Below are 24162 nucleotides of genomic sequence, written 5' to 3'. Positions count from 1 at the left end.
TGGTGGGAAGAGGCGCAGGGAACACGCATCCATTACGTTATGTGCCGCTTACGCATCTGGTGAAAAACCCGGGTAAGCATTAATTCACTCAAGAAAAACCAGATCTTCCATGTGGAGTGATTTTTTTTTAATTATATATTTCATGTTAATCATTTTAAATAATAATAGTAAATCTGGTAATTATAGTACTTTGAGAAATCTAAATCTGCCAAAATAAGTATCGCCTGATCACATGTACAACATCAGAAATCTGTATTGGTTCACAAAATCAGAATTGGTGCATTTCTGCTCGTTTTGTTTCTTGTTTTTCTGCCTCATCATCAGAAAACCTTTTTAGTGTAATTTTGTGTCAAAAATATTCAAGTTTCTCTCATTAATATAGGAGTTAAATAAGCATGTCTATCTGTGAATACGTAAAGTTTACTTTCTTTTATTATAAAAACTGTTTGGGAATTTAATCAGGTTGGTGGTGAAGTCCCATCCAGCCTAACAGGGTACAGCCACTTCTGCAAAACTGGAAAAAAGTCACAGCTGTCTTTTTTATTTTTTTTTTATTTTGTGAGTATAAATAAACAAATGACTGCAGATTAACTAACTTGCAGCTCTTAAAAAAGCAACATTCTGACCATAAAACTTTCAAAAGTTACATTTAATTGCTGTTTTTGATACTTTGATACTTTTTGATGATAGTTAACTGTGCAAAACTATGAAGCCTAACTCACCTAAATAGTACTTCATATTATTAGTGTAACCACAGGAAGATAGTTTACCTTTGATACTAATTCCCAGTCCTCCCACATCTTGCTTGGTAATGCGAACGGTGCGCTTCACGTTGGTGATGGTTTCCGGGACCGAGGACGAGCTGAGGTTCGGGGGGTCTCCGTTGACAGCACCTGCGGGACTCGGAGCCGGCTTCGCGGGCTCCTCGACGCCTTCTCCGGGGTTGACGGTGAGTGTGTCCTCGGTAAGTGTCGCCAACACCCGGACCCAGCGGTCCACGCTCAACCGAAGTTCCAGGAGTCCCGTTTTCTGCGCCTTCATCGCGGCGGCCATGTTCAGTGTTCAACACATTCCTGGAATAACTCTAGACGGGCTGGCTGTCCTGTAGAGGGGGGCTGGGGTAGGGGGCACGCGCGCGGAGGCACACACACACTGGCGCGCGCGCGGTCTTTGCTTTCTATTCCTTCATTCAGTGGCAAATAAAGTTATCTGTTCTACACACTCAAAGATCAGCCTATATGAACAGAGTGTGGTTGAGTCATTAAAAACTGTTATTTATTGTATCTGTTTATTTTTTTATTGATTTATTCAGTTTTCCTCCAGAAAGAAAATGAAATCAGTTTGGAGCTGATACACGGAATCTCTGATTAAACAATCCAGAAAGTTTGTACACATCAAGGTTTGCCGTCATAGCGAATTAAAAGTACACACGCTCTGTCTTTGTTTACATTTAAACATCTGTTGCTTTAAATGTTTGAGGGGGAATAAAAACTCATATTGGAGCAATTCAGTAGGAGTGCTGACCCCACAGAAGACAATGAGTACAGACACTATTTATCATCAACACACTCATGTTTTGTGTTTATTATTGAAGCAAAATCATGGTTTTTAATAAGATGTGTTTGGGGTTGCAGCTGTTTGGTCTTATAAACTATTAACTTTTGATAGACGTTTGTCTTGCCCACTCATTGTGATTCAGCACAGGGACACACATGACAACATAAATGACTCAATGCTGCAAGCTGATGGAACCGTGTGTTTTTGCTACTCTTTTGATTTGCAAACTAATCTCCCAGCTCTTCGGCTGTGTGTGTGGCAGGCAGCACGAGTTCATCTGTCTCACAGCAGGTGGAACAGCAAAAAAGTTCCAGCATCCAGTTTTAGCGAATACTTCTGGGTGGGCTGTTGAGTTTACTGTTTCTTAGCACATCTTTACCAAACCAAAACAGCTGATTAAGCTGGCGTGCACACATTTTAATTATTTGTCCTATTACAGTGGATTCAGGTTTCTGCTCTGGAAATAAACATTTACCACCGAAATTGGTGAATTTCTCACATGCTGCTACAGGTTTAACTTTATCAGTCTTCTGTCGCTCCCTAGTGGGTGGATTGGTTTGTTACATCAAAACAGCCGAATGTATGCATAAATCAAATTTTAGATTCTTCAAAACACTATAACACAAAACCCTTGAATGATATTGTATTTTCTTCAAAAGAGAGAATGAGCAGTGAGAATGTCGGATTAAAGTTAAAATTAGAATGCTGTTACCCCTGATATTTTATTGCATATTCTTATAACAACACATACTGTGATGTTATTAAGGGATAAATCAATTTAATCTGTCAGGGCATCGGATGCATCACAGTAATAAGGTCAAAATGCCATTAAGGCACATAAAATGTTTGCATATCTAAGCCAAATGTAAAAAGGAGAATTGCATTGTTCATGTTGATATTAGCAAATGTTTTATCATCATTTCAATACACGTGTCTGGTAATGATGGAGTTTTTTGTTTTGTTTACTTTGATGGGGCCATAGGCTGAGAAAACCTAAGACACAATGTGAGTGTAATGAGATAATATCCATACTAATAAAGAGCAGAACAGTTGATTAATGCTCTTTTTTAATGCTAATATAAATGAATATAGCTATAAAATATTCAATATTTTTTTCCTTAAACACAAATTTAAATTGTTTTTTCACTAGATTTTTATTTCTTTTTAGCATTTTCCAGGAAAAGACTATAAATTGATATTTCACACATAGATATGAATGTGTAGAGGTAGAGCTTTATTTTATTATATTTATATTTTAGCTATCATACCATGCAATATGTCTGATTTTGTAAATAAAAAATAAAAGCATAGTTAAATGTGTTTTTTGTAGTTGGATAAATGCATTCCTCAGTATTAAATGCACCGGGGTCGAATGGAGACCCATCCAAGATGGTGGTGGCCGCTACGGCAGTTCCAGTCCACGGAGCATCAATGTATATGATGTCTGATTTCACACCCCATTTCAGCCTTTCAGGTGCAATTTTTAAGACTGACATCCTGTGGTTACTACAGTGGATTTTTTAAAACTAAAATATTACTCTCTCACTCCCATTCCGTGATTTTCATGGCTGTTGCCAGTTACGAATTAGCACCAGAAGATTCTTGTTGACAATCAAGTACAAGTCATGCTCAGTAAGTTGATAAGTTAAAAAGTACATTGTTATTGCTGGTGTTAGCACTTTTGGGTGTTTTCCTTAGGGAGCACTTACTACACTTTTTACGGTAGTTAGTCTCCGCATTAGAGGAAGTTGCTGTTCTACTCATTAATTGAAGTAAAACTCCATGATTAACTCATTATTCACTTCACACATACATTTCAACGTAGTATTGGGTTGTTGGTAATTGAAAAAGTAGCTTAAGATATTTTTACAGCCACCTATTTACTTGTAATTCAATGTTAGCATTGTTGGCTCAATATTAAATGATAAATGACCCGCACTTGTATAGCGCCTTTCAGAGTCAAATGACTCCAAAGCACTTTACACTACAGTGTATCATTCATCCATGCACACACACATTCACACACTGGTGGTGACGAGCTACAACGTAGCCACAGCTGCCCTGGGGCGCACTGACAGAGGCTGTTTCATCTGCTGTGAGGCAGATGAACTGCTGCCACACGCAGCCAAAGAGATGGGAGATTAGTTTGCAAATCAAAAGAGTAGCAAAAACATATGGTTCCATCAGCTTGTAGATTTGCTAGCCTTTAGCCTGCTTCTGGGTCGTTCCTGTTTACTGACTTTGGTTCTTTAAACAACTCTTTAAATAACTTTGGAGATTTTGCCTGCCGGTGTTGAGATAAACTTGCCTGTGCTGCTGCGTTAGCTCGCTGCACATCTTAGGTGTGTTCTTGCTGTGTCGTATCTCTAATTCCATGCTGTAGCTCTTTTTTAAAACACAGAGCAGTTTTGTTTACCTGTTTTCCCGCTATGTTTCGTTTGCGGCTGCAAACTTCCTCAGGCTGACGCTGATGGTGGCGTCACTTCCTTCTCCGTTTATCCGCGGGCAGCAGAGGACGTTGTCGCCCTCTGCTGCCCGCTCTCCCCTCTCCGACGATGCAGTCCCATACGCGGTCCAACGTGTAAACTCCATCGTCCCTGTTCATGGTCCCACATCCACGTCTCCTTATCTCGATTGCTTCTTTTATCCATCTTTTGTATTTTTGTTGTTCGGTGTTGATGATCCTTGTGTTGTCCCAGTCCATTATATGGTTTTCTCTTATGCAGTGATCTGTTACGGCTGACTTCTTTATTGTGCTTTCTGCTTCATCTTTTGCTGCTCTTGTGTGTCTTCCACTTGCCTCTTTCTCACACTCCTTTCTATGTTCTATTATTGGTGTGTTGAGTTGGCATCCAGTTTCTCCTATGTATGTTTTATTGCAGCATTTGCATGGGAATGCGTAAACGACTCCACATTTAAGTCCAGCTGATATTTTGTCTTTTGGGTGTACTAGTCTGTTTCTAACTGTTGTGTATGGTTTTGTTGGTGTGTTTATGTTGTGTTTTTTCATTGTTGCTCTTTTTTTTTCTGTTATGCCTTTAATGTATGGTAAGGTTATCACTGGTTTTGGTTCTTGTCTTTCTGGGTTTCTGGTTCTTCGCTTTGGTTGTTCTTTTCTTTCTATTGTTGTTTGTTGTTTTCCTTTGTTTATTGCCCATGTCGGGTATCTGCAGGCCTTTAAAGCATGTTGTATGTGTTTGTCCTCTTGTTTACGGTCTCTTTCTTCTGTTATTATGTTTGCTCGGTGATATAGTGTTCTGATTACTAACATTTTGTGTGGTGGGGTGTTCTGATGTCCATAATAGATATTGGTCTGTGTGTGCTGGTTTGCTAAATGTGTTTATGTTTAGGGTCCCGTCGGTCTGCCTGGCTGCACATTCGGCAACCTTACAAACTGAGTATAAACATGCCCCGCTTATTTTTATTTATTTTTTTCGAAAGAGGATAAGCTGACAACCCCCCAGCCAGCTGAGAATTAAACCTGTTTAAGTGTGACCTTGAATCCAACATGGCTGAGACATTGGACTGTTTTGTGATTATTTCACTGCAGAATTCTTACAAATTGCTCCTTTAACTTGTACAAGCCAAAAATCAAATACATGCCCCCAGTGGCCTCATCTTTCTACAGCTCACAGTCTGTATTTCTAAAATTCTGGCATCTGGGTTTTTATCTATGTGCATCTTCCACCACAAGTGGCTTAGCATCGACGGAAATGAGGCTTCAACGACGGTGCTCGACTTAGGCAGTGCAGCTACCTAATGATGTTTTGGATAATAAAGAGTTGACCATCTGACCTCCTATCTATACATCTGTCAGTCTATTACTTTGGGATGTGAGTGGCAGGTGGCCAGCTGATCTATCACAGTAGCTCGGATTAACTTTTTCAATCCCTAAGTGAATTGAAAGGCGAGCTTTATAAAGATTTAACTTGGACAAAACAAATAAAAAAAGATGTGTCACAAAAACACACACAAGTAGTTTTATTATGTTTAACCTTTTAATTTCCTCACCAAGAAAAAACATTAGGGAAAAAAATAATATATATATTTTTTTTCTTTTGCTTTTTTAAATGATATAGCGTAATAAGGGTTGCAATATTGCATATATTTAAACAATACAAAGGTAGCCATTTCAAGATTGTAATAATGATTACATATGCTAATATTTCATATTCAGTTAGGAGCCTCTCTGCAGAGTTCTGAACCAACTGAAGGCGGTCAAGGGCTTTTTTGTTAAAACATGTGAAGAGTGTGTTACAGTAATCTAGACGGGAGGAGATAAAGGCATGGATAACCATTTCAAGTTCATTTTTTGGCACCAACCTTCGCAGTTTGGAGATATTTCTTAAGTGATGAAAACAGTTTTGGACCAATGTTTTTGAGTGGCCTTCAAGAGACATTGATTGGTCAAAAACTAAACCCAGATACCTCAAGTTTGTCTTGACGGCAGAGGATAAATAACCACGTTTTTAACTATTCAGGGGAACCATGCTCTCAAAGGAAATGATCAGACATTCAGTCTTTTCAGAGTTTTACTGAAATAAGTTCTCTTCTAGCCAGCTGGTGATAGCTGATAGACACTCTAGAAATTCAGACAGTTTGTAGAGCTCAGAATCCTTAAAGGAGCAGTACAGCTGAATGTCATCTGCATATAGGTATCTGCATATAAAAGACATTATTAAAAGAATCAAGTATCTGTCCAAGAGGGTGTATGTACAGCAGAAACAACAGTGGACCCAAAATAGAGCCTTGGGGTACCCCACAGAACAGATCAATAGAATCTGACATGATTTGGTTTATACAGACACTGTAACATCTGTTAGAAAGGTATGATGTAAACCAGTCTAGAACAGGTCCAGAGATCCCCACCGAGTCACCAAGTCTGTTAATTAAGGTGTTGTGATCAACAGTGTCAAACGCTGCAGAAAGATCTAATAATGCTAACACTGTGAATTCCCCGTTGTCTGCAGCCATCATAATGTCACTGGAAACTTTAAGCAAAGTGGTTTCTGTTGAATGCTTTTTTACGAAAACCAGATTTGAATTTGTCAAAGCTGTTGGGTATTTCCAGAAAAGTAATCAGTTGATCTAACACAACCTTTTCCAATATTTTAGAGATAAAGGGTAATTTAGAAATGGGTCTGTAATTTTTAGGCTGAGATGAGTCCAAACTTGTTTTTCAATAATTGCATGTTTGAAAACATCATAATTGCCTCTAAACATATAAAAATTCATATTACAACATTTATGTAACACCTAAAAGGTAATTGTGACCACAGTTCAGCTGGGACACATATGTGCCGTTTATTGTATTATTTTTGCAACCCCCATGTTCAAATCAGTGACATATATGCATGTCTCAACTCCCTGGAGACAGTGGACAGTTGGAGTGGCCTGCTGATTAATTTCCACCTCCCTCCTGCTTCCCTTATCCTCCATCCTCCAAACATCTCTGCCCCCTTCTATCCACCCCTCGCTTATCTGCGAAGGGCAACAGCTCCAGAGGTCCACCATATGGGTCAGTGTCTGATCGGCTGACTGCCTGCCTCCCTGCAGCCTGCTCGTGTGTGTGTGTGTGTGTGTGTGTGTGTGTGTGTGTGTGTGTGTGTGTGTGTGTGTGTGTGTTTTGACTGTTTAGCCTGCCCCACCTGTTCTTCTGTAACAACAGACCAGACCTCTTATCTGTGGGCCATCCAGGGCAGGCTGGTGAATAGAAAGATAACCAGTAAAGGAGAACACAGAGTTAGCTTGATGTGGATATAATATTTAGCTAAAATCAAAGAACTTTATTGATCCAAAAAGGGGATCATTATTGTACAATCCAGACGGTCACGTCTAACGTTCATCAGCAAAACAAAATAAACCCAGAGTGACTGTAGATGGCCGAAAAGTTTGATTTGATCAAATAAAGGCAAGTGTTTTGGTCGGCTGCCAAACTCGGTCGAGGAGGGAGACAAAGATCAGCAACAGGGCAAGAGACAAACAGATGGATGAACCGAGGAGCAGAAAAACAGACGAACAGACTATAATTGATTAAAATAGGGCATAATTTATTCCTAAAATATGAATGACGTGGAGTGCAGGGAACAGACTGCAGGAGACAGACGGACCCTGCTGCCTCCCAAACACCCGAAGACACGGGATAATAATGAAGGAGAACTTGGAGGGTGATAATGAGAGGTCAAACAGAAGAATAAGTCCCAGGCTTGTACACCTGTGGCCCACCTTCTGCCATCTGAACCGCCCCGCGCCCTCGTCTTTAACCACCCCAGTCTTCGGTTACTCATTATAACCTACTGAATAATGTAAAGGTAAATATGCATGGGGGTTCCAAGCGGCAGAGAAGAGACAGGGACGAGGGTTAGGAGGATCTACATAATAGGTCTATCTCTCTCTCCATCTGCTCATGTCTTTATAATCTCCCCCTCCTCCTTCTTTATGCCGATCTATCTGCCTGACATAACCCCATCAGCAACCCCCCTCCAACAATTAAGCCCTCTCTAATAATATCTTGCCCGACGTGCAGCGCCGTGCAAGGAAAACCAGAGCACATGTGCGGACGCGGTTGCACGAGGGATCGTCTTTATCTGTGCATTTCAGTGTCCGTTTGCACGAGCTGACGTGAGCGGTCTGCAGCCTCAGGAGAATTAACCAGGCGTCTGCCACCTGACCCTGTTGACTCCGACCATCCTGTGCTCAGCTGATACGCGTGCCTTGTGGCCCTGACATGAGGAGGACACACAAAAAGAATTGTGAGGAGAGGGAGGGGTACAGGGACAGAAAGAACAGCAGGCAATGAATGATTATGATGACTAGGGCCATCTTGCCGGCCTCAGTATGAGACAACCCCCCTCACACACACACACACACACACACACACACACACACACACACACACACACACACACACACACACACACACACACACACACACACACACACACACTGGCACACACACTCCACCCTGGCCTTGGCCCTTGCTCTGGCTCCCACATGGACGGGTGATCTGGCTCAGGTCGGCGTGTGTCTGTGTGGGTGAAGTGTCACCACCAGGCAGGGTCTGCTCTGTCAGCTGTTGGGGATGGCTGGAGGAGAAGACAGGACCAGAGAGAGAGAAGGTTAGAGCAGTTTGATGGGGAAAATAGAGAAATAAGAAAAAGGGGGGAAATAAAACAATCATTGATGAATAGAAAAGATTGTGCAGAAACGACAGAAGGGGTAGAGGTATAAGCACACGGAAGAAAGAGCTAATATTGGAAAGAGTGAAACAATGGCTGAAAGGGAACAGGTTTTGTGGAGGTGTCAGATCTGCCAGGCCTTATGCAACCTATGGAGAACACGCAGATGGCACGACTGCTGGGAAAGTAGGGTAAACAGTTCCAGCTAATGACTTGCCCTTTCTTGACTTTGTACAGTGCACCGAAAGAACAAACATCCATGCATCCATCCATTTTCATCCGCTTATCCGGAGTCGGGTCGCGGGGGCAGCAGCCTAATGCGAGAGGCCTTCCCTCTCCCTAGCCACTTGGGCCAGCTCCTCCGGGGGAATCCCAAGGCATTCCCTGACCAGGTGAGAGACATAGTCCCTCCACCGTGTCCTGGGTCTACCTTTAGGTCTCCTCCCGGTTGGACGTGCCCAGAAAACCTCACCAGGGAGGCATCCAGGAGGTATCCTGACCAGAAAGAACAAACAATTGGTGAAAACCTTCTCTCATTGGGGACGTAGAATCGGTCAGGTCAACCACCGAGCAGGGTAGAGAGGAAGTGGACAGGGTTACACGTGGTAACTAAATGGACTCATTATTCAGACAGAGTTCAAATAACTTAGATGGCTCAATGATAACTGTTAAGGATCCGTTTGGGAGTCTAGTCAAATGGTGAAAGCTTCTTTTGGATAAGAAAACATACATAAAGTTTAAATCACAACAAAATTGACCAAATACCATTCTGGTTCTGTTTAATCTCTTTAAAGCTTTGAATCGTTTGTTTGTTGAACATTTTCAATAATGTGGCATGTGGGCATCAGTATAGCTCACGAGGAAGAGCGGGTTGTTCAGTATTCAGAGAGTTGCAGAAGTTGCTGCTGTTGTGCCTTTAAGCAAGACACTTTTCCCACCTTGCCTGCTGGTGGTGGTCGTGGGGACCAGTGGCATCAGTGATTGGCGTGTGGGGCTACAGTGTAGCTCATCATCACCAGTGTGTAAATGGGCTGCATGGTGGTGCAGTGGTTAGCACTGTTGCCTCGTAGCATGGAGGTTCCAGGTTCGAAACTCGGCTGTGGTCTTTCTGCGTGGAGTTGCGTGTTCTCCCCATGCATGCGTGGGTTTCCTCCGGGGACTCTGGTTTCCACCACAGATCACAACATGCCCTATAGGATTATAAATTGTAAGTCGCTTTGGATAAAAGCGTCTGCTAAATAAATAAACATAAATGTGTGTGTGTGCATGGAAGAATGATTCACTGTAAGGTAAATTGCTTTGGAGTCCTCTGACTCTGAAAGGACATAAATTCGGTTTATTCCAGTCACTCTAAAACTGGTCAAGTTTATTGACTTTTTACTGAAAATCCAGTAAAATGGAAAATCCAAGACCTGTGGGATATCAAATGGTAGAAATAGCTTTGTGATTAATAATCAAAATTAAGATGTGTTAGAAGGTAAAATGACTGAGATGGTGATGCAGTCAGGAGTTAAAGCTAATAAGTCAATGAAAAGGGGTTATATGTCAAAAAGGAGCCTTTGCTGCACCTTAGTGGATTAAAGGTTTGGACGGTCATTCAATCAGCCTGCAGGTCAGGTCAGCTTATTTGCTGTGTAACAGCCCTGTTGGTGTGCTTGAAGAGAGTGACAAAGACGCTGGAAGGCAACAAGGGGGGACAATCGCCAGCTGTCAAACAGAAGGGCCTTAAGGGCTGTTGAAAATCCCACCGTCGTCTGAGCCGGTTCCTTCGTTGACTTCAGCCTCCTGCTAACTGACTAGTCACTTCTTTGTTAACTTGTCACAGGACTGGCATGATTTTGATAGGGTATTGTTGCCACAATCAAAGATTTTTATTTAACACATCACTGAATGACAGAAGCAACTAACTGAAATAATGCAATAATTACTTTTAAAGCAAAACATTAAAGATATTTGGAGTCAGTGGTGGACTTTTTTTGTTGTAATTTTCATATGTAGTCATGACCAGCAACCTATTATCACAAACTGATTGTCTATTTGATAAAAGCACTTCTTTCCCTTCATGTTTGGCTTTTCTTTAAACACTGAACCCCTTTTAAAAACTCAAATGCTGTTGTTTAGCAAAGTTTTAAAGCAGCGATTCCCAGCATTTGATTCAAGATAACGAATGATGACTGCAATGATACCAGCATCATATATTTAATCAAGAATGATATAAATCATGTTTTCTGTATTTGGCATTACAGCAAGGATTTTTCTTGACAAACCTGATTTTCTCAAGTTTGTACAGTATTCTTCTAGGAGACATTGGTTTAGAGAGGAGTTATAAATACTTCAAAATATCATACAGAAAAGGTACCAAATATTAGCTAAATGCTAATACAAATGCTAGCAGGTTGTCACACATTGCCACATTGGGCCAACAACATCAAATATCACACTCTATAATTGTCATCTAACAAAATGACTAAAATGATGAAATAGTTTTTAAACACTAGCCTAAGTGTTTAAAAGGGAATTATTATTATTTTTCCCTGTAGTGTTAGCTAATCTACAATGCCAATGCTAGCTTGCATGTAAACAGGAACAAGTAGTGATTCAGTTTCTGCTTTTATTTCATTCATGTCCTATAGTGCTATAGCTAATATAGATATTGAAAGATATTTTTTTATTTAAAAAATGTAGTGTGTTGCCGATGTTTGTTACTGTTGAGTTAGGTTGTTACATCTGTAGAGGAATTGTATGTTGCTTTTCAGCTTAATATACTACCTTTACTTATGACCAATAAGATGTGATATTCTATATAAATATAGGATGTCAACCTGATTGATCTTTGGATGTTTAATCAGAAGAATTAGGATTCTTTGCTTTTTCAGTGATCATGGTCCACTTCGTATTAATTCAGACAGAGTCAAGGGTATAATTAAAAATACACTTTATTTTCTATACTAATTATATGCATGACAAGCTATAAACAAGTTTATGTGATGGATGATTATAAGTGAATGGAATGTGATGTATGATGATGGAATGGTGTGGGATGTTTACTAGAGCCTTTGTATCTGAAAGGAATTATGAAATCTGGGTGTAAGAATTTGCGGTTGTTATAATCTGAAGAATTGATTTATCAAAATGGCATCAGACACAATTCATGCTGTGCCTACATACCCGTATTCTGGAGACCCCCGTTTGGATGCGAGATGACAAGGAGTCGGTGACCCCACTCCACGTGGCTCGTAGGAAAACCTTGATGTGACCAAGTCAGTCCTGGGATGCCTCCGGGTCACAACGATTGAGGAAAATTTTTGCGTCTAGAACAGCTGTTTCTGAATAGCTGAAGGAGCAAGTTTCTGTGTCAGTGCAGGCAGCTTTTACGGCTTGTCGAAAGCTGATAGTTCAAATTCCCTTTAGGATTGGCCACTCCGAAGGTGTACTAGAACTCGAACTGAGCTTGAACTGACTCACGCAGGAAGTGAGTTCTGTTTTAATAATTCTTATATTATGATTACATGGCCAATCAGAATGTGCCATGTTAAGAGGTGTTATCAAACAACCCTCAGAACATCACGCCTTCTTTCATATAGAAGGTGCTCTGATTTGTAGATAAGGAAATCTCTATGTGCATGCAATTACTTTAACTTTCCATCATGGAGATATGCACATGTGTATGAGGGGATGGCTGATTAGCTTGTCACGTAGACTGAATATCAGACAAATGGATTATTGAAGGACAATATTCATTTCAACCTTATTAACTTAGGCACAGAATACTCAAAACATTTCATTTAACACATTGTCCATTCACTGTATGATTAATTAACTCATATGAGCTGAAAATGTTCACTTTTAGTCAGAGGTAGGAAGAATCCTGTAGAAGTGATGAGAGGAAAACTTAAGGCCTTGAAACAGGAACAGCTTGTTGACAATATGTTATCCTGTGTGCACAGCTGCAGAGGCCTGGACTTCAGCTGATAGAATAGCAGAATCCAGCAGATAGTTTGACCTGTTCTTGCCGATGATGGTCAAATATATAGATGAAAAACTGACCATTTCTGGACGCTACACATCATACATCCACATATCTTGTGGTTAAAATGCAAAGAAGATTTTATTTTATTTTTGAGGGCTTTTAATAATTGTATCACATGTAGTCAATGCAACAAAAATCTTCTGAATTTCTAAATTACGACATACTCCTCATAAGACGGGCTTCAAAATTAGGACACAGTTCTCATTTTTTTGTGAGAGGTGAAAATTAGCTGAGTGACATAACACAAAATGGAGTAAAAAACAAAGGAAAGAATAAACGTTCTACATGTTTGTCATGATAAAGTCGAGAAATTATTAAAAAAAATAAAAACAAATTTTATCTGATATTTAGATAATATACCAAGATCAGCAGCACACAGCATGGACTAGCTGCTCCTCATCCTCTTCTACACACCTAAACAATTAGCAGTGCCTCTTGGCCTCCAGCTTGACTCATAGAGAGGAGAAGCACAGAGGCAGCTGATAGCTCCTCGACTCTTCCGTCACAGGAGTGTTAGGTAATGAATCCTGCCTGCCACGGTGGACCTTAATTTGTTATTGTAGCAGAGCAGCTGTGCGGCATGCTGCAGATAGCAGGTGGCTGCCTGGCAGGAGTGGAGGACGGGGGAGGTGGAGGAGGGAGAGGATGAGAATGGGAAAGGAGGAGGGGCAGGACAGGAGCATGTGGCATATGTGGGTGGCTGTAGGAGGGGAGGATGGAGAGATGGCTCTGTGCGTGTGTGTGTGTGCGCGCACGTGTGTTGCAGCTTCTTTGCCAGCATCCAAATATTATGCTTGTAAGGGCGAAAAACACTTGAGACTCTGGATGGAGTCCAGATCCAGCCCGACTGTGTGGGCTTTGGGGTTCTGGCTAACCGTCACACTCAACAGATGGCACGTCGTTTCTGTTTTAATCCAAATCATTCAATAGTTAAACCTTTAAAACGTCAAGACGGTCAGAGATGTTTCCTCTTTCAATATAAAATCCATCCATTTCATCCCCTCGACAATTTGTGGAGGAATTTCAGGTTTACAACTTAACAAAAAAATCGATACATCAACAAGTTCAGATCATGAACCACTTTGCTCTGGGCAGTCTGATGTGAGGATTAAAGGGCTGAGCTGCTGCCCCATCATTTCCTTTGGAGTAAATCATTACTGCCCCGCTGGAAAACAGCGTTATCGGTGAGTACCACCAGCTCAAACAGTACCTTTTGTGTTTGAGGAGAGACTTGATGCCCGGTGGTGAATTGGATTGACTGCCCCCTGCAGATTGTGTCTTAACAAGTTATTTTATGTTTGGGTGGCGTTTTATTGCTGGGAAGCCCTGCAAAGAGAACCGAGTGGGAGGAGGAAGAACTCCAGAAGAAAATCCCACCAGTAAACACGAGCATGGTCGGAATGCTGACCACCATTACCAGTAAGTGATCTGAATTTATTTTATTTCACCTGACAAGACGTGGATTTCCACCATATTAGCCACAGATTAACACCGGTTCTTTACAACCGTTGTCTTCTGAAGCCAGCAAACACATCCGAGAGATTAGCTCATGGAAATACAGATGGACCAGACAGACTTTAATAAAAACATTGGAAGAAAATGTGATTATTTCTAAATATTTCTCCCACAGTGAGGGCTATCAAAGCAACAAAAAGATTTCTTCAGATGTATCACATCATTATAATGAGCTAACAAAACTGCTGCCATCCTTTTGTCTGCAAAGATCTTACGCTCATTAAGATCCATTAAGTTGTGAGAATAAACTATGCATAACACATACTCTATTAGACACATTATCCCAGATATAGCCGCCACAAGACAGCTATTGTGCTCTTATTTGACTGAATAGCAGCTTGTGGTCTATGTGTCTTTTCAGCTGAGGATTTGAAGCCCTTAATCCACCAGGCTACGTTTTTTTTTTTTTTTTCGTTCCACCATCTGGAGTTTACAGCCTTTCAAGACAAAAACACCAGGCAGTGTGAAACCAGGCTGGAGCTGCAGCTTGATGCCAGGGGGATTTTTTTATTCCTCTTTGCCTGCTTTGCATCAGAGGTCAATAGTACAGTACCACCATACAAGTAGGGTCAGTGGGGCCTGGAGGCTTTATGGTGGTGTGACTGGATCCCACAGTAATGTTTGCTAAGTATAGTTGTGATGAAGGAAAAAAATGCGTGTAAAAACTGGATTTATGGAGTCCACATGTGAAAACCACAGCTTGGATAATTGAATTTGATTAAACGAGATTTGAAACAGTGGCAGTGGGGTCAGCGAGGGCTGATGCTGGAATGAAGCCTCCCTGACTTGTCAGAAAACTCCACCTGAATCCTTTATAATCACCACCTAACCAATAATAACTTTATTTATCCATGACTGTGATACTTACAGGGGTGTTGGGATGATTATGGTGATGATGAAGCTCCAACATCCAGCAGAGAGCAGCAGAGTGTGCACCGCTTTGCAAGCCATGTTTCCCGTTTTTACACAAATTAACTCCAACTCCAAATAAAACAAAAGAATAAATATATTTATTATTCTCTTAATTGTATTTATTTGAAGTTGATTGTTGCAGAAAGCTTAAATGGCCTGCTGGGAAGTGTGAATGCTCTTTCCTCACGTGGAGAAAATTTGTTAAAGGGCTCGTAGTCTCAACATTGCAACACTAGTCAATCATTTCCATTCCTTCTTGATTCAATTAGCTCTACTTGAAAACACGTGGAGCATTTGGAATCCCTGATCATTTTTCCCTTTGCCTCCTCTTCTCTATTCTTTGGGGTGGTAATCGACTCAGATTCCAATCCTCTGACATTAAAAGGGGAAATAAACGACTAAAGGGGCCCTGCAGGTTTGCATTAGAGTCTTAATTGGTTTTGGCTTGAGCGAGCCGCTAACGTTGCCAGACGTGGGCCCTTTGTGTTTTGCCATGTGGGAGAGTTTCCTTCTCGAGGTGCTTTCGGATCCATTCTGAATCATCCCCAACATGTTTGCAAGGAGGAGTGTGAGTCCGCGTGAATGTGTGTGCAAATCTGTTGAATTAAGAGCTCGACTTTACATATTGCTGTAAGTGTCATGCCTGAGTTTGAATGTGTTTTTTTTTTAAATGTGAGCCTTTGGCTGTGTGTTTGTGCATGTCAGGCTGGGAGCCCAATATCCTTCTCACTCCCTCTGGTCTTTGCGTGGGTCTTTTCCACCAGCAACCACCACCTGTTAGTGTTTTACTCAGGCCCCGAGGCTACAATGACTGCACAACCTTCCAGATTTGCTCATCAAGCTCATCAGATTTGCTCCTTTACCTTAAAAAAATTGGCTCCTTTTTCCTGTCGCAAGACCAATCTCTGATGAATTCCTCCTGCCGTTTAGCTGAGTGCAGCTGAAGAAGTCCAAGCTAAGCTGTGCTTCATTAATGACTCATGGGTGACAAAGTTTTATTTGGTGAGCTGCTCTGCAGGAGCCCACTTATGTGTTTTGCAAGGTAGTGGTAAAAGAGAAGTTTTATTTATTTTTATTTATTGAATCGCTCTGTTGCCTATAGGTGCAAATGCATCCGCCACAACAAAGAGTCTCGCCTCACCTCTGTGAGTAGTAAAATTTGACCAAATATAAAGATAAATTGCACGTGCTGTATCAAATGATAACGAGCCTGAGCAGTGAAAACACATTTTTAAGGATTTTGAACAGCTTCTTTGACAATGCATTTGTTATAGGCTAATATAACAGTGATGAAGACAATATAGGAGGGAGAGCAATGACTTCCAGAGTGTTCCTTTCTATATCCAGATCTCATCTGATAAATAGACATGAATACGTAGACTCCCCATTGGGCACTAGAAAGTGTAACAGCATCGCCGTCATATTGGGTGGGTTCCTCACTCTCCAAAACCAACTGGAGTCAATGCAGAGTGGACAACTATGCTCGTTTTTGTGCAGCGTACAGTTGCAAAAACGGGCATCTTATTGAAAACAGATCACAACAGCTTTATTGTACAGCACATTTGATTCACAGAAGAAATTCAATGTGCTTTCCATCAGCGAGAATAGCCCGAACACTAAAATAAAGTGACAGCACAATTAAAATACACAAATACATTTTGATACAAATATTAATTTCAGATTTAAGAATCAGAAAAAAAGACTAAGTTAAAGGGTAAGAAGTTACAGTGCGGTAGGTAGAGCATAAGAAAAGATTCAAAGGCTGATAAATACATGAAGACAGCACCTTCCTCAGTAGAAATAAATGCGCTGGAGGCAAATGGAGACCCATCCAAGATGGCGACCGGCTGCTATGCCAGCTTCAATTGGCAGCAGCAGTCCACGGGGCATGTGCACATAGTTGCATCTTCGACTGTAATGCATGCAGGGATGCTGGTCACTGTGCAACTAACCTTTATTAACAACTTTCAAATGAACAACCAAACAATTATTTGAAATAAATTTACATTCATTGCTGCTTGCTCTAAAGCATTCAGAGCATCAACTAATCATCCTAAAATGAACTACTTTCATTTGAAAATACATATTTTTCTCCCACAACAATAGATTGTGGTTAATACTCTTCGCCCAAGTCCACATCGATGCAGACTTTGAGTGCGGATCAAGGGTGCAAACGAAGCACCCTACCCCTACACACTCGCACCCCTGGCCGGGATTGTGCAATGGAAGAGCACAAGTTTGGAAATGCGGGTATTGGGATTGGGCCGATGTCTGTGGTCTGAAGAGAAAAGTCCACCGAAAAAAAGGCCCGGCGCAACACCTCCTGGAACAAAAGTTTCACCTGACATTACATTCAGTTCATTACCCTATGATGCATAATCACACTTTCAAATACAAAATCATTTCATGAAGAAAATGAAATAAATCCATTCAACGTGGTGACATATTTTTAGATGTACCACACATTTGACAGGAAATTTAAATGCACTTATCCAATCACTGCAGTCTATTATATGATCCACTTTCTGCAGAATCCTAAACAGCATCATCAGTCTATTATCCTGACAGGGTCTGTCATGTTGCACGTTTCGTAAGACTTTCTGTCTAAGGAGCCTGTTTCCAATTTAGCATACCGTGTTTCCCTATCTTTCATGTCAGACGCTGTGGCAACCTGAAACAAAGGGAAATGGGGGGATGAGTGAGCAGTTAAAGGAATCGAACAGTGAGAGAATGAGAGTGGAAGGGGATTAACTGTCAGGGAAAATGTGATGCTAATTGAAGCCAGTCCTGAACAGCTGTTTCTTGTTGTTGTGCGGCACTGCGCAGAGCGGCTGGGTGGATGAGATCCAGATGTGATCCTACACAGAGAATCGCCTGACTGCAGACCTCAGAAACAGCAGTCATCCAGGAGACGGGCGATACTCAACAAAAATGTCACTCCTCTTGCCTCCTCAACAACAGCCCAGCTGTGTTTTTTCTCCTGAAGAGTTGTTAACACTGTCATTTTGTTATCCTGCAGCCGCCACCAAGACCTCGGCATTCAGGTGTCACACAGTGGCGTAAACATTGCTTTGACACATTTGACTATTCCAAAAAGGCGGCCTGCGGGATTTTGGAGTGGTTTTGCATATTTGTTATGTGGCTTTTGAAGCATTCAGTCAAGAGGAATTAATACTTCTTTTGTGTATTTATCTGTTAAAAGTGTTTTATTTAGATCAATTGTGCAGCGAGAAAAAAAGAGCATGTATCCTTTGTGGGGCCGTTCGGAGGCGGGTCTGAAGGCTGTGTGCAGGCATTTGTTGGCTAATAAAATTTAAGTGAACATTTTAAAAATAAAAGAACTTGTGAAAGAAACTTATCGCCACAGTGTGCTTTTTGAACACCCGTCCCTCTATTTTCTTTTCTCATGCCTTTCACTCCTTACCCCCGTCCCCCACTTGGCCCAGACAAAGAGGAGTTAGCAATGGTTACCCTTTTCTCCACGCCTTCCAGGGTTACAGCAGTGCTTCTTTCTCACCTCCTGTTTCGGTCTCAAGTTTCTGTCTCCCCGTAACCATTTTTTCCCCTCTTTGTTTCAATATTCCCACCCCCAATGTTTGTGTTCCTAGTCCTTGTTTGCCTCATTTTATTTGCCCCTTTTCCCTTTCCCACCCCTGCACATCTGTCTTGGCCGCCATGCTTGAGTCCGACTGCAGCTGGCCTGTCATGGAGCAGAGGAAAGCTGACTCCCAGCTGTGTGTGAGTTATTATTGAAGACTGGTGAGAAGTCTCAGAGCTGTGTCAGACGAGATGTAGCCAATGTGAGACCTTTTAAAAAAATTGCATCTTTCTCGTACTTCAGTTCTTTCTTTTGCTAGATTCTTAAAGTGGCAGTGTGTAGATTCCTGGCGCTAGGGGGCAGTACATACTTTTCAGAGTAGGTTCACACCATATCGCCGTGATTGTCGCTAGTTCAAAAAAAACATTACGGTAAATGTTGTTACCTGTGGAGCAGAAAGCATGCAAGAGAAAAAATGCAATGCCGATGCAAGTTTTCTGGTGCTGTTGTTTCTGGATCTGCTTGGGGTCCTGCGCCTGCAGGTGACATCAAACTACGGCAACACCACTCGACCAAAATGTATTGCATCTCTTTCGATCCTGTTCATTCACAAGAATTTTGCAGTTTTGTTCTTGAACTCACGTTTCTTACCGCCTAAATGTTTTCTTCATAACTGTAATTTGTTAACATCCTTAGTTTTTTTAAAGAATGTGAAACTACATAAAACCAACATCAGCACAGCAGTTCTTATTTGTGAACATTTTAGATGTATTTACATAGTAGTCTTTTCTGTTTGTATAAATGTGAAATTCTTCTGTACATTTTGTAAGTTCTTATGTAAATAAAACTATTTGTTTATTCAAATTGTTGTATACTTGTTATTTGTTCAATAAAAATATTTTTAATTTTGCCCGATTTCTTTAAAATCAGAGCTGTTAAGAGTCTGCATTTATCACTTGATATTTTGCTTTTATTTTACATTTTCTTTGGCAATATAACACTTTTTTTTTCATTTCCAACAACATTTTAATGAGTATTTCCAGAAAGTAAAGGTAAAAACGACACACTGTCTCTTTAAAATGAAAGTAATGCATCCCTCATCTCGTTATGTATCAGCTGTATACAACCAGATTTGACAGAATTATTAGTGTTAACATATGCAGCAAAGACATCCAGCAAAGCGACTGGCAGAGTCCGCGCTTTTCCAATCATGACAGATAACTGAATAAAGATGATGTGCAGCCTTTGTCTGGCTTTGACACGTATGAGTGTAAAGCTCATGCCAAAGCTTGAATGTCTCCTCTCCCTCATGTCACTTCATGAGTTTTATGACTCTTGTCAAGTTTACCTCATCTGTCCGTTGTCTGATGTAACTCCTGCAGGGGCTTTGTTGTCGTCAGAGGGCCAAACTTGCACTGCACACGGTCTGCTCTTGCTCACAGCATGGGTGATGTTCTAGGTGCATTTGTTTATGTGTCTTGTTCCCAGCTGGTGTCTCAGCTTGTTGTCTTTTATTGTTTGTCCAAGCGGAGCACTGTAGTAAGATGTCACATCGGCAGCGAGTATGCAAAGCTACAAAAAAGCAGACCTTTGTTGTTCGTTCGAACGTTTAGCAGGAGCAGTTGCAAAAGCAGGAAGGAGCTTTATAAGTACAAGAACAAGTTAAACTTAATACTTGCTCATGCCACCACCTTTTTTCTTACAGACATAAACCTTTGTGCTGTGCCACGTGACCCTTTCAAGTTCACACATAACTTTGAGTAATGCCACAACATGCCCCTGAAAGAGTGTGTGGGTGTGTGAAAGGAAAGCCAGCCGTTATCTTCCCTCAGCTTTAATTGAGCTTTCAGAAATCCCCAAACCTCTAACCCCTACACACACACACACAGCCTGGAGGCTCTATCTCTGCCGGGCCAGGTGTTTTCAGCTCTGCAGCCAAATGAACCACCTGCAGATCACAGGTGTGGCCATCGCCAGGGTGGAGAACAACACAGCTGCTCCTGCAGCCTCGGGGAGGATGGACAGTTTGTATAGAATCAGCCGCGTGAAGCAGGAACCTTTTTCACATCAAGCAAAGGAAAATGCAGAGTAACGTAGCATTTAATCGTAGGTGGTGCTGTCATGACCTGCCTGTCAAAGAAAGATTAGTTTTTCTTACTCAACTTGAAATGTGTGTTTAACCAAAGCAGCTCAAGATGATGGATTTGACAGTAGCAGGCATTTCTCTGTTTACTCTCACAGTGTGTTTTTCAGCGTGGATAAAATTTGATGTCCATTGCACTGAAAACTTACATGAAAACGGTGAAACTAATCCAGGTACAAGGATGTCACATGTTTTCATTGTTTCTATTGAGCCTAGTTTACTAGGCTGATGACCCACTATGGATTTCACTGAACGTGGCAGTCTGCATCGTTGCAGATGACACAAACCAAACTGATGTTGTTGGCCTGGCACCAGATGGCCGGGGCTGCGGAGGTTCTAATGGTGTGTTGCTACACCATCCTTTTGCTTCGGCAAACTGATGGTCTAGATTCCTAGGCTAGCAGTTTTTATTTTAGCCCTTTTAGGAAGACACACCCAATCCAGCAAGTCAGTGTAATAGTGCCACCACGGCGTGTCGTGCGCCATGGCAGCACGGATCGCTTCGCCATGGCAATCTTGGAATTTTGCGGCATGTTGGCTGCCACTCTTGGTAGTAGTATTGCCACAATGCTGGACTTGTGCATGCATATTATGCCTTGGTGCAAGAAGGGTCACATGAGGAGTTACTATCGAGATCTGGTGAGAAACTATATTAAAAATTAAAGTAAACATGGGCCGCAAGCTTCGCTTTTATAAACAGCACGTGATTCAGTACGGTAAACTGGAGCAATATGGAGCTCCCAGAGCTTCTCTCCGTTATAGCTGGAGCTCAGATCACCTAACCATTCACAGGGACTGTGGAAGACAGCCACCTGTAGGAGCAGCTTGTCAAAAAATCCTTAATGAGCGCGGCTTTGATCGCAATAAAAACCAACTTATGTCCAAGATAAACTGAAGTCCGTGACAGCACAGAGACCGCCCTCATACCCCCTTTATACCGCCATCACATCATCTTTTGTAAAAATGGTTAGGTTTTCGCTACGATCTGACCACTTATTTTGGTCTTCACTTTTACGTTTTATGTTGTTGTTGCTTTGTTGTGTTTTGCACTTAGCTTGTACCTTGAATGGTATCGAGAAAGTGCTTTATAAATGAACAAATAAACGAAATTATGCAGAGAACACCACTGTGACTTAAACATCTTGTCCTGAAATGCATAATTAGTGTGTGTATGATATCTGCGTGTGGGCTTAGCGAATACACACCGTTTAAACAGAACGTCTCCCAAACATGGAGCTGTTTACGAGAACTATTTATGTTTATGTGCTGACAATTGGGCGAAGCTGGCAACACAGATCAAGCTCTGGTTTACAGTATCATTTTCCAATTAGCAAAACTGCAGCACTCAAACGATTAAGCTGTGAGCACCGTGAATGGAGGGATTTCCTGTATCTGGTACATGAGTTAAACGAGGGAGCGACTGCAGAGACTTTGAAAAGTGCGTGGTTGTTGACAATCGATTAAGCGGTGTTCTTGGTGAGAGGGGTTTGGCGTCTGAGCCCTTGGCTTTGACGTGTGGAAAGTTAGAGAAGATGCAGCCAAGAGAGCGTGTGACCCACCACTCATAAATTTTAAGCACACATGCAGCCACTTTCTCATACCAACGCACCAACACTTTCTCCCTCTCAGCCATGGAGGGGCTCTGCTTTTCCCATTTCACATGTTGTCTCGTCTTCTTGTTGGTTTTACGTATAAAAACACACTTGTTGCACCCAAAGAGCAGCCGTGAGCCTTCCTTCCATATGTAGAGTGTAATAGGAGATCTGACGGTTTTCCGTGGGTGAGTAGGCGGGTCAGGCTTTACTTAAACTAATGGCTCCCAGCAGTGTTGAATAGCCAGACACGCTGGAGCCGAGGCCTGAGGTTTTGGAATGCCACTGCCGGCTCAATGCCTGCCTTTCATCGGCACCGAATGAAGGAGGGAACGAAGGAGAGAGTAGGAGACAGGGAGAACTGGGAGAAAGGAGGGTGGGGGAGAGGAGGAGGAGAAAGAAGAAAATACGGGGATCATTTGTTCTGGGTGATACGAGTATGACTGAAAAAAGAGGGCACAAAAGAGTTTGAAAGGGAGGACGGAGAGGGGTGAGGGCAGGCTGGCGGACTGTGGAGCGGAGGGGTGTGTTTGGGCTTGTGGGATGTCAGGAGGGGGTAAAGTATCAGTCAGTGGTCGTTTTGTGAAAGAGCACCGTGGGACTCCCTGACCAGCCTCTCATTTGTGTTTAATGTCTTTAGGATGAGCTGTGAATGAGTCTTGTGGGAATTTGTCCTTTTAAACTGAAGGAAGCACAAAACTATTAGTTCAATTTATTGAAGCATCATTGGCAAACAAATTGAAACATGCTCTCCTGAAAAGAATGAGCATGTTATCCGACTCCTCTTTATCCTGATGACTCATTTAGTCAGTGTGTGACAGCAAGGGTTCAGCAGTGTTCTCATGAGGCCAGTTTCTTTCTCATGGATTGTTCAAATCCAATCAAGAACGCACATTTAGTTCCAAAAGAGGCAGTAACTCACAAGAGAAAATCAATATTACAGTTTAAACAATGCAGAATTCTGAGGTATTCAAAAGACTGACTTAACAAGAATTCCCACACGAAGTGAAATCAGGATCATGTGTGCTTCCAGCTTTATCACTCCGATCCCAAACCTCATTTTATCGAAGCTGTTTTGACACAAGAAACTGGAAAAGGTCTGGGGAATGTGCAGGGACTGGGGTCTGGACTTTCTCTTCAGTTGCTTGCTTACAAATGCATTTCAGAATGAGAGCTTTCTTTCTGGAAGTGCAATATCTAAGCAAAAAATCCCAGTGGTTCCCTGAGAGAGCGGACGCCACCCACTCACACAACACAACTGGTACATCGGTCTGCAGTGCAAAATGACTCAAAAATGACACTTTACATTTTCTTGATGCATTTTTCTTTCAAAGACCATATTCACTGAGAAACCACCTAAGTCTTGTTCTTTTTTTTTGTAACCCTTGGAGGTTCCTTAAAAAAAGCTACACTGGGAACCCTCACACAAAAAAATTCTTGAGGGACCTCTAAGGGTTAAATATGATCAGTCACCCTCAGATTGCAAATGCGTGCTGAATGTGAGCATTTTCTTCAGGAAATAGACTGGAAAACAATCAGATTACCAAAGCCTGTTTCTTCTACATCAAAGTAAAAGTTAAGCACCCATGGCCTCGCCCACCTTGGCTTGCAACCGCCCACGTGGAGGAGAGTGAAAAGCATGCCTCTGCTAGTAGATGCTAACCATTAGCATAGGCAACTCCACAACATGGTGGAGC

General features: G+C 41.7%; 1 protein-coding gene and 1 long non-coding RNA gene across 3 annotated transcripts in view; one reads left to right on the top strand and one right to left on the bottom strand.

Moving 5' to 3' along the window:
* Positions 1-1101, bottom strand: part of snta1 (syntrophin, alpha 1) — a 58335-nt gene extending 57234 nt beyond the window's left edge. The window contains exon 1 of the mRNA XM_015959202.3: positions 771-1101. Coding sequence (XP_015814688.2) covers positions 771-1053 — 283 coding nt within the window. The 5' untranslated portion in view covers positions 1054-1101. The remainder of the gene's footprint in view (positions 1-770) is intronic.
* Positions 1102-13447: 12346 nt separating this feature from the next.
* LOC107385367 (uncharacterized) lies at positions 13448-19594 on the top strand. Of its 2 annotated transcripts, none has more exons than XR_008566109.2 (2): positions 13448-14184; positions 18019-19594. It is a non-coding gene; the product is annotated as an uncharacterized lncRNA (long non-coding RNA). The 2 variants fall into 2 exon arrangements; XR_008566110.2 differs by having other exon boundaries at positions 14642-19594.
* The last annotated feature ends 4568 nt before the right edge of the window (positions 19595-24162 follow it).

The sequence above is a fragment of the Nothobranchius furzeri genome, chromosome 3, assembly GCF_043380555.1.
Source record: "Nothobranchius furzeri strain GRZ-AD chromosome 3, NfurGRZ-RIMD1, whole genome shotgun sequence".
NCBI classification, from domain to species: Eukaryota; Metazoa; Chordata; class Actinopteri; order Cyprinodontiformes; family Nothobranchiidae; genus Nothobranchius; species Nothobranchius furzeri.
The sequence above is the reverse complement of the archived record's forward strand: the minus strand, read 5'-3'. Positions and strand labels throughout refer to the sequence as shown.